We start from the raw sequence: 14,397 nt of genomic DNA, 5'->3' as shown, positions 1-14,397 counted from the left end.
AACACCCAAATTCTAAGGGGCTTGCTATTCCCACTTAGTTATTTTTTCTTTTCTCATCCCATACTAAATAAAAGAGTGAAAACTCACCTTTATCCCTATTCTAATTTTCGACACCCCTCCCTTGTTGATTTTTTGTTTATGTTTTTCTTTTTTAACTTTTAGATTCAATGAAATCATGATTTTATTATCTATTCCCTTACAAGAGAATTACAATCTCTGTTATGTATCTAGACCCAAATTCTAATGGAGTTGCAATTTCGTTATTCTTTTTTAATTATTTAATATGGAGTTTTTGTTTACGGTTAAAAAGAATTCATATTATAATTAGTTTGATTACTATTATAAATGTTAATTTTTATATTAATTAATAATTCAATTTCATTAAAAAGAGATATGTATTAGACTTCATTTGACTATAATTTAAAAAGGGTAAATTGTATCATAATTAATTTAATTTCAATTTAAAATATAATTTATAGTACCATTAAATGGAAATAGGTTTTAAATTAATTATGATATAAAATTGTATTGTAATTAATTTAATTTCTATTAAAAAATTAATTTTTATAATATTTAATTTGATTATTATTATAAATAGTAATTTTTTCATAATTTTTTAAATTCAAATTAAAAAGGTATACTTAATTCGACTAATATTGAAAAGGATAAATTATATATTAATTAATTTAATTTTTATTTAAAAAAAGACAATTTATATCATTATTCATTTGATTACTTTTTAGAAAATAACTTATATCTATTTATATAATTAATTAAAAAATGAAATCACATTTCCATTTTGTTATTTTTTCTAAAAAAGTAACACAATAAAAACATATTTCTGTTAAAAAAAATCATAATGCAAATGTGTTTTTGTAATGTTAATGGGTTGCAACCTCATTCCATAGCAAAAACATGTTTCTGTTGAGTAACATACAAACAAAAGATGCATTTTTTTGTTGTTTTAGATTGAGTTTGCAACCCCATTAAGATAACATAAATGTGTTTCGCTGTTAATTTTACTTACCGAACAAAAGATGGGGTGAGAAGAGTAAAATAATGGGGAAAGAATAACAAAGCCCAAATCCAAGCTGAAATTGAGCCCATATTAATGGTCTACCTAGGTGAAGGCATTTTAATTCTGCATTTATGTATCCTATATCTCCCATTAAATTCTGAATTGTAAATTTGCATTCTAAAATAGACTTTTCAAAATACAACAAAAAATCCTTAATTCAACCGTAAAAGTGCATGAAAGAAGTATTTTAGGTTAATGAATTCATACACTAAAGCGAGCCCATATAGGTAGGGTCCAAGATAACAATGATTACACGCACACATATTGATAATCATTCTTCTTTTTCAATAACCAAAATGATCAATAATGTCTTTTAGAGTATGTTTGAATAGAAAATTTTAATTGATGAAAATAATTTATCAGAGAATTTGAATTTTTATAATCTTGAATTTATTGTTTGGATGTTTTTTTGTGAAGAATTTAAAATTTTGGAATTTTAAAACAGAATTTTGAACAACTAAAAATCTGGAATTTCAATTTCCTTCTAAAAGATGAAAAATTGAAATTCTCTTCTTACCCGTCTTCTCTAAGAAACACCGTCTAAGATTGTGGAACATCGATCGAGCCTGAGAATGCATGCAGAGAAGCACGTATAACTAACACACCAGTCATATCTTTTCTTTTTTTTTCATTCATTTTTTTTTTCACCCTCGTAATTTTAACTTTTTTTATCCAAACACAAAATTTTGAAAATAAAAGAATTTCAATTGAAATATTTGAAATTCTTAAAATTTAAAATTTGTCACAATTTAAAATTTAAAATTTAAAATTTCAATTGAAATTTGTCACAATTTTAAATTCCTCCATCCAAACACACTCTTAAGAAATATTAGTTATCATGTAACCATAGAAAAAATATTTTTTACCATTTATATAAATAAAATTTATTTATTTGACTATTTTTTTACCATTTATATAAATAAGATCTAATTATTTTGATCATTGTTCATCACTAAGTGATTATATAATCATTTTAAAAATCATTTCTATTTATCTTGTCATTTTTTATAATTAAATAAGATTTAATGTCATTGCATATGATAGAATGACCTTCAGAGGTACTGAGAGGACATGTTTTATGGAAAGAGGGGCCGATATTACGAACTACTAATATTTTGTTTTTTAATAGAAAATATCTTGCTGTGTATTTGACTTCGGAACAGAGTGCTTCAACAAACCCATGATTATTTTTTAAGTCTTTTTATATTATTAGGGATAATTTAATAGTTAGAATAAAATATAAAAATTAATAAAAATAGGATATAATGATAAAATAAAATAAATTTATGATAACAAATCAAATTAATATATGATTTAAATTTAAAATAGTATGAGAAATTCTTATAATATTCTATGTATGTATGTGGTAAGATATATTGACGTTACCCTATTTTATGTTAGAGGTGGATTATATAATGTTAGGATATGATACATACATTATATAAAATAGATACTTTATGTACTGACAATGTAATTATTTTTTATATTATTATTTAATTATAAATTATTATTTATTATAAATTTGTTGATTATTAAGTAAGACTATTTCGGTTGATAATAATGTGTATTTTATTGGAAATTTTCTAATATTAAAGTTTGATCCTTCCTTTGAATAAAATTTAATTTTTTTTATTTTTACTAATTAATTTTACTTTTAAAAAAATATGATAACAAATATAAAAATCATACTAATGAATATATCGAATCGATTCATAATATTCATAATACTTTCAGCAATTAATTTCTAAGATATATTTCTTTTTTACTTTCTGAACTTTATTTCCTTTTTAAATAGTAATATTGGCAACCAAATACACATGTATGTATCTCTGCCTACCTTTAACATATTTGTGCCGATGTTGTTTAGGAGAAAGTGAGAGGCAAGAAATTCGATAGGAGAAGTATTGAAATATAATTATCTTCCGATATATATATTAGGTCAAATTTCTTAAATTTCATAAAATTATTTTTCTTACTATATGTCATTATCTGCCACACACACATGCATCAGCGTTAAACTTAACCTTTGACAAAAAAACCTGACCAAGATAGTCTAAATTGTTAAAAAAAATGGTATAAATCTGATCCTCTCTGATTTAATTTATTCAATGACAAATTCTCTCTCAAAAATTTAGTTTAATAAATTCAGTGATCCTATTCCTGCCCACAATCATGATTCTGTTTTGAGTGTTTTCCTTTTAGCATCAAATTGTTCATTCTTCAGATTTGACTCTTGAAACTCAACAAAAAAGAAGAGCTAGAAACCATGGTAAAGGATAGAAAGGTTGGTGTTGCATTGGACTTCTCCAATAGCAGCAAGATTGCTCTCAAATGGGCCATCGAAAACTTGGCTGATAAATGCCACACCTTTTACATCATCCACGTCAATCCCAATTCTTCTGATGATCGTAACCAGTTGTGGGCAAAATCTGGTTCTCGTGAGTGTTTTTTCTTTTTCTATGCTTTTATCTCATCCTCTGTTTTCCCCTGTTGTCCTCTGTTTTGCTGTGATGTTCATAGATTTGATTTTGGTTCTCTTTGCAGCTCTTATTCCTTTGACAGAGTTCAGAGAGGAAGAGATTATGAAGCACTATGGCGTACAAAATGATGCAGAGGTTCTTGATTTGCTTGACACTGCCGCCAGACAAAAAGAGGTTTCTGACTTTCTTTTGTTTCCTCTGTTTCTCTCTGTTTCCTTATAGATTCTTAGTTTTGCTTTTGCCCATGTTCTTCTTTTGCGATTATTATTGAGGTTGTGGTTTTGTAGGTTAACGTTGTGGTAAAATTGCACTGGGGTGATGTAAGAGAGAAACTTTTGGATTCCATTGAAGATCTGAAGCTGGACTCTTTGGTCTTGGGAAGCAGAGGTCTTGGCACAATTCAAAGGTAACTGTTTCATTTGATCTCCAGCTTTTACTTTTCTCTCGTTCATCACACACACGTTACTGAGTATATTTTAAACAATGTTTGGGAAGATATAACATGAAAGGCAAGTTACACTAACATGTTTTGTCCCACACCAGTTGATAAAAAAATATCATAAATTATAAAATCATGAATTTGATTTATTAAATGAGGAAAAAACTCAATTTTATAGTTGTCAACAAATTTTAACTAATAATAAAGAACGATTGAATTTCTAAATTTTTATACTTGAAATTATTCCCTTTAAGAAAAAACAATATTTCCCCCTTAATTTTTAGTTTTTACCATAAAAATTAAAAAATTAAACTAGTATTAATTTATTGTGATATGGATCTCTTCAACATTTTTTTGTGTGATTGTGTTTAATTATCAAATTAGTTTATTTTCTGTAAATTGCTCTCTGTGTTGAAAACACAGGATGATATTGGGAAGTGTGAGCAACTTCGTGATGACTCATGCTCCATGCCCAGTGACCATTGTTAAGGAGTAGCATTAAGTACATGATCAATTTGGGAGAACATTCGCATCTTTGATAATATTTTTCATGCAGGGTAGTTGGGGTTATACTACATAATGATTTTTATTTTTATTAAGACATAATGAAATTTTATGTATTGTGGCTTAGAAGTTGTAAGGTACTGTAATAAGTATCCACCCTTTACTTTACTTTGTAAAACTTTAAAGGCATTTTTTAGACTATCAATTATAGGAAATAACAGGATCTTAAAATCTATGATTCTCACAAACAATCAATAAACAATAGATAATGATGTGTACCTTTTTCCATAGGAAGACTTGTACATTTTTCCATAGGAACTTCTTGTGCACTTTGATTTCCTTGAAAGAGGAGAGAAATAAGATTTCACTTCCTTAGGCCTTTCTTTTCTGACTCTCTCTGTTCGTAATGGTTATGGGTGCGAGAGAACACTTTTCTGATCAAGAAGGAGACCTTATTTCACGTTAGTGGGTATTAAGCCCCTTTTATAACCATTATTCTCATCAAGTAGCAGTTAATCCTAAAAACTTTTCCTGTTAAGCCCAATTACAATTTAACCCTTAATCATTAATTATTTTCTTATTAATCCCTACATAAGTTACATGCCTCTCACATGAGACATTAATTCTAACATTCTCCCACTTGGCTCATGTGACATTAATAAACATTATGGATTAAATAAATAAATAGATTAACTAACATAATGCGCATTAAAAATGACTAAATTGTTTTGTACATTGGGTACATCATAATTTTATGATTAAGAATATGAACCAATTCGAGTTATAGCGGTTGTATATCATCTAATCGACATAGTCCATTCCATGTACTACAAATTAGTCTTCTCCTTAATATGATTATTAGTTAGGAGTACATAATTGGTCCAATATAATGTCTTCATTCAAGACAAAACCTGTTAACATTACTCTAACACAAACATGCCTGCAAACATAGAGAACAGGTAATCAGAAACATATCATAATTGAGCTCAAAGTGTCACTAAAATGCATAAGATAAATTACATTTAATGATCATCAATAACAATAATGCCCATACTTTCAACATGTTCTATAATGTCTTGGGCGGTAATCCCTTATTCAAAGGGTCAACTATCATAAGGTTCGTGCTGATTTATTTTATTGATACTCTTTGTTTCTGAACTTCTTCCTTCACGACAAAGTACTTCAATTCCATATGCTTAACATCCTTAGAGTACTTGTCGTTCTAATAAAATATTGCTGCAGAGTTATCACAATATATTTTCAGCGGCCTAGCAATACTGTCGACAATTCCAAGCCCTGAAATAAAGTTCCGCAGCCAATTAGCCTGAATTGTAGCCTCAAAACATACTACAAATTCAGCTTTCAGATGCAACAACAACTGATGCATACAAAATTACTTTCATTTGTTTTCATTCCATATCATTTCTAGGACATTGTGTGAGACTAACTTTGTCTCATTTCTAAATTAGAATAGGTGATGTTAAACACCTTTTCATCTTGAATCTCTCTAGTACTTTATTGATATATACTTTCTGAGATAAGCCTAACAATTCTGTGATCTATTACAAAATATTTTTATCCCTATCACATAGCTTACCTCATCCATATCTTTCACTTCAAAGTTTCTAGAGAGAAATTTTTTAGTCTCATGAAAAATACCAAGATCATTAGTTGCAAACAAGATATCATCAATATACAGAATTAGAAAATAACCTTACTCCCACTGACCTTCAGATACATACACCGATAAACAATATTTTCCTTAAATCTAAAGGAAACAATGGTATCATTAAACCTCAAATACCATTGGCGGGAAACTTGTTTTAAGACTGTATATTGATTTCTTTAGTTTGCACATCACGTGTTCCTTTCCTTCAACTGTGAACTCCATTAGTTGGTACATATAAACATTCTCCTCTAAATCTCCATTTAGAAAGGCAGTTTTCACATCCATCTGATGTAGCTTCAAGTCATAATGGACTACTAATGCCATGATAATCCTAAAAGAATCCATTTGTGAGACCGGTGAAAACGTCTCTTTATAATCAATGTCATTTTTTTGAGTAAATCCCTTAGCAACAAGTCTAGCCTTGTAAAGTTCAAGGTTTCCATGAGAGTCACATTTAGTTTTGAAGACCCACTTACAATCAACTCTCTTACAACCCTTTGGTAATTCTACAAGGTCCCAAACACCATTATGTTCCATGAAATTTATCTCTTCTTTCATGACATTTAACCACTTCTCAGAATTATCACAACTAGCTTATGAAAATAAAACTGGGTCATTATCATTAATGCTTAAGTTTGTTTCTGTTTCATGTAGGTATACCACATAATAATTCGAAATAGCTGGTCTCCTTTCTCTTTGAGACCTCCTTAATGCTACTTCTTGTGGTTCTTCGATAATAGGTTCATTATGCATCATGGGTTCATTATTGTGTTGCTCCTCTTCATTAATTTTGTAACAACAACTAAAAGGAGCAATCACTTTACTGCTAGAGGCCCAAGCTAAAAAGACTTGCACTCTAACTTCTTTAATTTCCACTTCTCATGGAACTGTACTCCCACTGATTTCACAATTTTCAATGAACCTTGTATTTCCTGTTTCGACAATTCTCATACTATGATTAGGACAATAAAACATATACCCCTTTGATTTTTCTGGATAACCAATGAAATATTCACTGGTTGTTCTTGCATCTAATTTTCTTTCTTGCGGATTATAAATCCTTATTTCTGCCTCGCAACCCCAAACATGTAGGTGCCTTATACTAGGTGTCCTATTTGTCCACAATTCAAAGGTGTCTTTGGAACTGCCTTACTAGGAACCCTATTCAACAAATACATGGCATTTTTCAAGGCATACATCCACAAAGATACGAGTAAAGTCAAATTGATTAACATACTTCTAATTATATCCATTAAAGTTCAATTACGCCTTTCTGATACACCATTTTGTTGTGGTGTACCAAACATTGTGTATTGCGCACAAATGCCACGTTTCTGAAGAAGCTTAGCAAATGATCCTAAGTGTTGCCCAGTTTCATCATATCTTCCGTAATACTCACCACCTCTATCATATCTAATAATTTTCACATTTATGTCTAATTGCCTTTTTATTTCATTCTAGTAGATTTCTAAGGCATCTATTGCCTGAGAAATCTCAGGCAGTAAGTAGACATAATCATAACGTGAATAATCATCAATAATGGTGATAAAGTATCCTTCCTTTCTGAAAGAATTAACATCAAAAGGTCCACAAATATCAGTATGCACAATTTCATGAAGCTGAGTGCTTCTTGTAGCTTCTTTCTTTGTATGTTTTGCTTGTTTTCCCTTAATACAACCCACACAAATATTTAGATCCGTAAAATTTAGATAAGGAAGAATTTCATTCTTTATTAATCTTTCCATCCTTTCTCTAGAAATGTGACCTAAACGTTTATGCCACAGATCGTTCATTCACTAAACTACGTTTAATGCCAACATTATGATGCAGAGTTAAAACAGTTTCAGCATACAAATTGTCTATTTCCAATTTATATAAACCATCACAAGAATACCAGTACCAATGAGATGATTATGCTTAAATAAATTGAAACATTCATTACCAAAATTTAAAAAGTATGCAGTAACATCAAGTTTAGATAATGAAACTAAATTCCTAGATAAACTAGGTACACAAGGAGTTTCCAGTAAATCTAAACGATATCCAGTGTCCAGTTTTAAACAATAAGTCTCAACTGTTTCCACGGGAGCTTTCACTCCATTCCCCATGAAAATGAACTTCTCATTTGGGCTTATGGTTTGGATTGTAAGGAATCTCTGCATAATGTTAGAAACATGAGTCATACACCCAGAATTAATCCATCGTGTATCATGGGAAACTTCAGTTAAGTTTGATTCAAAACATACATGAGCATTAATCTCACTTTTCTTTTCGAACCAAGACTTGCACCTTAGGTAATCCTTCTGGAAATGTCCCGATTTCCTACAAAATTAACAATTATTTCCCTTTGATATCTTCCTTTGGATTTGCAAAGAGTATTGATCTTTAATTACTCTCTTCCTTTATCATGCTTCTTCATAAATTTCTTTCGAGTTCCTTGATTCCCTTGGTGATTTACATAATGGAGAGTGACTTTCTTGATTCTTAAGCCCCGTTTCTTCCTGAACTAACATACTATGTAATTCATGCACATTTCATTTATCTTTCATGGTATTATAGCTCATTTAGAATGGGTCAAACTCAGACGGTAATGAGTTTAGAATAAACTAAACAAGAAAGTTCTCATTCACAGCCATTATATTCCCAAGGTCTTAAGTCTTGCTGCAATGTTTGTCATCTCAATGACATGTTCATACATAGTACGTGAACCATCAAACTTTATGCTGGTCAATATACCCATTAATGTCCCAGCAACAGACTTATCAGCTGTTTGAGAGCACTCTCCCACTAATCTTATAAACCTTTTAGCACTTTCGATTTTAGGGAGAGTTGTCTTAATACTGTCTGCAATAGTCATTTTCATCAACATTAGGCTGAGTCTGTTAGATCTTTCTCAAGCTTTATAATGAACTTTCTCTTCATTGCTACTAGTATCAATAATAGTAACAAACTTCTCTTCCAACATAGCAAGATCATGATCCAAAACACCGAGGTGAAATTGAACTTGCTCATTTCAGTTAGAGAAGTTAACCCCATTAAAATTGACACAGATGATACATAAAAATTCAGTTAATTGAGAACATGTATTACATAATAAAATTCACATAAGTATTTTGAGACATAAAATACATGTCATACACATGATTCATTCATATAACGGTCAATGTATATTGATGTTCTCCTTTAGGTGATACACCAACACACAACATACAAACATAATGATACTAATAAAATTTTAACATTATTTGGTAATTAAATATGCACCAATTAGCAGTATCTATTTCCTTTGGGCATATAAATAAAACTAATGATACACACAAATCGCCTACAATTATATTCATTAATTATGAGAATAACTAATCAACCTTTGGGCGATCCATAAATGCCTTATAACAATGAATTTCAATTACCCATAAACCAATGACCATATAATTTAGCATCCATTATTCTATGAGTAATCAAAATAATCATTAATTTTGGAATTAAACAACCTTAAAAATTTGGCCACTTTGGTGACTAACAAATTCAACATACATTTAATTCCAACCAAATATAATTGAAATAATCATTAATTTGGAATTAAATAACCTTACAAATTTGGCCACTTTGGTGACTAACAAATTCAACATACATTTAATTCCAACCAATTATAATTGAAATAATCATTAATTTGTAATTAAATAACCTTGCAAATTTGGCCACTTTGGTGACTAACAAATTCAACATACATTTAATTCCAACCAATTATAATTGAAATAATCATTAATTTAGAATTAAATAATCTTACAAATTTGGCCACTTTGGTAACTAACAAATTCAACATACATTTAATTCCAACCAATTATAATTAAAATAATCATTAATTTGGAATTAAACAACCTTACAAATTTGGCCACTTTGGTGACTAACAAATTCAATATACATTTAATTCCAACCAATTATAATTGAAATAATCATTAATTTAGAATTAAATAACCTTACAAATTTGGTCACTTTGGTGACTAACAAATTCAACATACATTTAATTTCAACCAATTATAATTGAAATAACCATCAATTTGGAATTAAATAACCTTACAAATTTGGCTAGTTTGGTGACTAACAAATTCAATATACATTTTATTCTAACCAATTATAATAGAAATAATCATTAATTTGAACTTAAATAACCTTACAAATTAGGCCACTTTGGTGACTAACAAATTCAACATACATTTAATTTCAACCAAATATATATGGCCTGCACATACTTATTACTATTAACAATTCATAGTCATTCTATTAATTTCATTGCAGACCATATAATAATATTCATATTTATTTGTATTTTGCATTCAAACACATTCAAATGAATATGTAGCATATACATATTTACTGCCACCAATAATTTTAAAACATTCACATTAATTTAATTATAAGACATAAACTTTCAATCTTTCAATAACATTCAACAATAATATTCAGAAGAAAAAAGAGATAGGTGGGATTGGAAATAACAAACAAAGATTGCAAATAGCAATTTCCAAAATATTCTAAAATATTCATTCTGCCTGCAAGGACTTATTTGGTACGCCTCTTCAAACCATTATAATTAAAAGTAACCCTACGTACCTACACCTACACCTACGTACTACACCTACGTACGCTGCGCAACTTTTCAAAAAGATTGGAATTAAAGGTAAACCTACTGTACGACCACACAACTTTTCAAAACATTGGAATTAGCCTTTCTCCATTAGAAATAAATTAATGGCTTTCTCTACTTTCATTCTAGTTAAATGCTTAACGTGCGTAAATGGCGACGGCATAAGCTTTCTCATAAAGTTTTATATATACAGAATTTCATACTTTGCAGCGGAAAATATAATTAACACGAAAGACATGTTATCAAAACATGTAATTGAAAATACATGTAACATAATTTAAAAATTCCTAAATTTCATAATTAGGGTTCATGCATAATTGGGAGAAATTAAATCATTCGTGGAGAATAATAAATTTCATAACACATGCTCTGATACCACATGTAAAACTTTAAGGCATTTCCTAGACTATCAATTATATGAAACAACAGGATCTTGAAACCTATGATTCTCACAAACAATCAATAAACAATAGATAATGATGTGTACCTTTCTCCATAGGAAAACTTGTACATTTCTCTATAGGAACTTCTCTCTGGCGCACTTTGATTTCCTTGAAAAAGGATAGAAATTAGATTTCAATTCCTTAGGCCTTTCTTTTCTGCCTCTCTCCGTTCGTGATGACTATGGGTGAGAGAAAACACTTTTCTAGTCAGGAAGGAGACCTTATTTCATGTTAGTGGGTATTAAGTCCCTTTTATAACCATTACTCCCATCAAGTAGCAGTTAACCCTAAAAACTTTTCCTATTAAGTTCAATTACAATTTAGTCCTTAATCATTAATTATTTATTTATTAGTTCATACATAAGTCACATGCCTCTCTCATATGAGACATTAATTCTAACATACTTATCCAAGGATTGGGAGGAACAATGTAATTTGAGTGCGACATAGTCTAAATTATTATTTTTTATTCTCGCAATAGGTTCATGAATTTATGATTCTCATTTTTTATTATTGACAACTTTTACAGCAAGCACAAGTTACTTGCTAAGCAGAGTAATTAAGAGTATTGATATTGATAAATGTGAGAAGGAAAATCAAATTGTTATAGTGATTTTATGAAGTTGATAATTACACGAATAACTAATGAAATGTAATTAATTTTGTACATTTCATTAGTAAGTGTAGGGTTCATTAACCAGTTCAATGGTAAGAGTTACTGTCCTTCATAATCTGGCAAGGAAACTCCGATATTGCAGAACACCAGCATGCTTCAAGTTTCTAAATCGACATGAGTAAGAACTTTAAGAAATAGATAGATGCAATATAATTTATTCATTGAAATAGCAAAATGTCAATAACAACCTTGGAATATTTCTTTGACATGGAGAAATTCTAGATTACAACTTACAAGCATCATTTTAACAGCAAAAACTCAATAACAAACACATAATTCTTAGAAATTCTACGTCTCACACCACATCATCAAATCTATTTTGAAGTAAAAAGGATTTCATAGCGACCCTTGAAAAAGGCAAAAACAGGATCTCTAGGGGGCAGACTTTCTTTGACAATTGGATGGTTCAAAAATTCTTGGCTCCAATTGTGGAGCTTAGGAAATTTGTCACTTGTGAATAACTCCAACCCTGCAATTTCTTGAACCATAGGGACCCAAAATGCTATGTAGACAGCAGCAATATCTACCAACCCAATCTCCTCACCTCCAAAGAACTTCTTGTCCTTTATCTCATTCTCAAGAAACTGCAGAGCATCAATTGCTTCCTCAACATTCTTCTCACGCTCTTTCTCATCAGCTGTGAAAACAGCTTTCCATGAAGCACCAAAAACCTATTTCATAAAGCACAGTATTTATTAGTGCTTAATTTATATTATAATTAGGACAAACTTAACTGGGTTATATATATAGCATAAAAAGTAGTGCTAACTGCTAGCAAAACAATCTCTACACTCTTTCTAACAACTATACTATTGAATAAAGTTGATTAAAAATTACAAGATTAGGAAAGATTTAAAATTGTGATTCTCTTAAACTCGTTATTTTTAATAAATTTTAATTAATAATAAAAAATAATTGAAAAAAAAGGCATGTTAAAAATTGTGTTGCTGATATTTCTGCACAACCATGAAACATATATAATACCCCACCCCAATTAATACGATTTTAGACAAAGTTGTTACAATTAATGAATAGAATTTATTCAATTTTTTTTATTACTTCTCTAACTTATTCCAACATACATATAGATGTCATGAAAGGTGATGTTTTGGGGACAAATAAGAACAAAACAAGGAAAGAAGAAAAATTGAATTACCTTGTCATCAATGAATTTGGACCAGAAACGAGCCAAGGCTCTTTGGTAAGGATCAGAAGGCAAGATGGGATTGTTCTTCCATGTCTCATCAATGTATTCAACAATCACAAGAGACTCTGCTATGGACTTCTCATTGTGAATAAACACTGGAATCTTCTTGTGAACTGGGTTGGATTTGAGAAGCAGTTCACTCTTGTTCCTCAAATTTTCTTCGACATATTTGTATTCAACTCCCTTCAACTTGAGGGCAATATGAACCCTGCACACAAATGGGCTTCCAGTAGCTCCCAAAAGGGTCACCTCCTCCTGACTTGAAGCCATTGCAGCACTATTCCCAAAGACTTAGGATAATCTATTCGAAACACTTGTTTTGTTCTCAAATTACTAAGGCTTGGTGGGCTATATATAGAGCTAGAAAGATGATTTTAGTACAATATTTTAGTATAATATAATATTCAGCGTACATGATGTTGACTACGAATTATTTTGTGTTCGTTTTTTTTTTTTTTGCACTAAAATCATGAGAACAATCCAGAAACAAATAGAAAAAAAAAATACCTTCGCTGTCGAGAAGACTTCCATCGTTAATTAATTGCTTAGAGTTTAGTAGTTAGAAGTGATGTAAGGGGTTACATCACAAATCGTAATAACAGAATTGAACTGTACAACATGGAAATAGTATACAATAACACTGGTCCCCGTACATGGGAACGTTATTACATCTTACAATTTTTCTCCATCTCTCGTTTTCACGGGTATTGTGATGAAATATTCAAGCTATTAGACCTTAAGATCCTTTTGATTTGAAGAAAGGAAAACAAGAGAGAAAAAAAGTTTCAAATTTTAATGGGAAAGAAAGTCAAAGAAATTATAAAAAAATTTAGAAGTCAATTTGTTTTTTTTTTTTTGTACTTTCTCTACAAAGAAAAAAAAGAAAATTTTCAGAAATTCCAATGAGTCTCACACTTTAATCATGTTATTTTAATTTAAATATTTTTTTTAAATTTATTTTATTCTATTTCATTTAACCAAAATATTCCCTAGTAATGCCATCTAAATAACTAAAAATATACTACTATAAAAAATATTATTTAAGAAGTATCAACGATGATTGTGATAAATCTCTTAAAAATAACACAGTGACAATCTATTTATAATATATAAAAGTTAAACTCCTCATTTTAAATAAGTAAATTTGATGACGTGGAGGAACGAGAATATTCTTCTTTTGTGCATATTAATTTTCTTTTTCAATGTTATTCACAACATAATAAAATCTTATACCAAAACATTTTAATTCAATATTA

At 29.6% G+C, this 14,397-nt stretch overlaps 2 protein-coding genes across 2 annotated transcripts; one reads left to right on the top strand and one right to left on the bottom strand.

Annotated features, from left to right (window-relative positions):
- The first annotated feature begins 3,119 nt into the window (after nucleotides 1-3,119).
- Nucleotides 3,120-4,884, top strand: LOC100306368 (adenine nucleotide alpha hydrolases superfamily protein). Its single transcript, NM_001349703.2, has 4 exons — nucleotides 3,120-3,516; nucleotides 3,623-3,732; nucleotides 3,846-3,964; nucleotides 4,421-4,884. Exons 1-4 carry the CDS (start codon nucleotides 3,345-3,347, stop codon nucleotides 4,491-4,493), a joined length of 474 nt encoding a protein of 157 aa, NP_001336632.1. The 5' UTR covers nucleotides 3,120-3,344; the 3' UTR covers nucleotides 4,494-4,884.
- Nucleotides 4,885-12,248: 7,364 nt separating this feature from the next.
- Nucleotides 12,249-13,411, bottom strand: LOC100805827 (probable glutathione S-transferase). Its single transcript, NM_001317640.1, is given in 2 exon segments — nucleotides 12,249-12,605; nucleotides 13,091-13,411. Coding segments are annotated over 2 exon segments (678 nt in total).
- Nucleotides 13,412-14,397: the final 986 nt, after the last annotated feature.

The sequence above is a fragment of the Glycine max genome, chromosome 7 (genome assembly GCF_000004515.6).
Source record: "Glycine max cultivar Williams 82 chromosome 7, Glycine_max_v4.0, whole genome shotgun sequence".
Taxonomy (NCBI): domain Eukaryota; kingdom Viridiplantae; phylum Streptophyta; class Magnoliopsida; order Fabales; family Fabaceae; genus Glycine; species Glycine max.
Note: the sequence above shows the minus strand (reverse complement) of the source record. Positions and strands in the feature narration are given on the sequence as shown.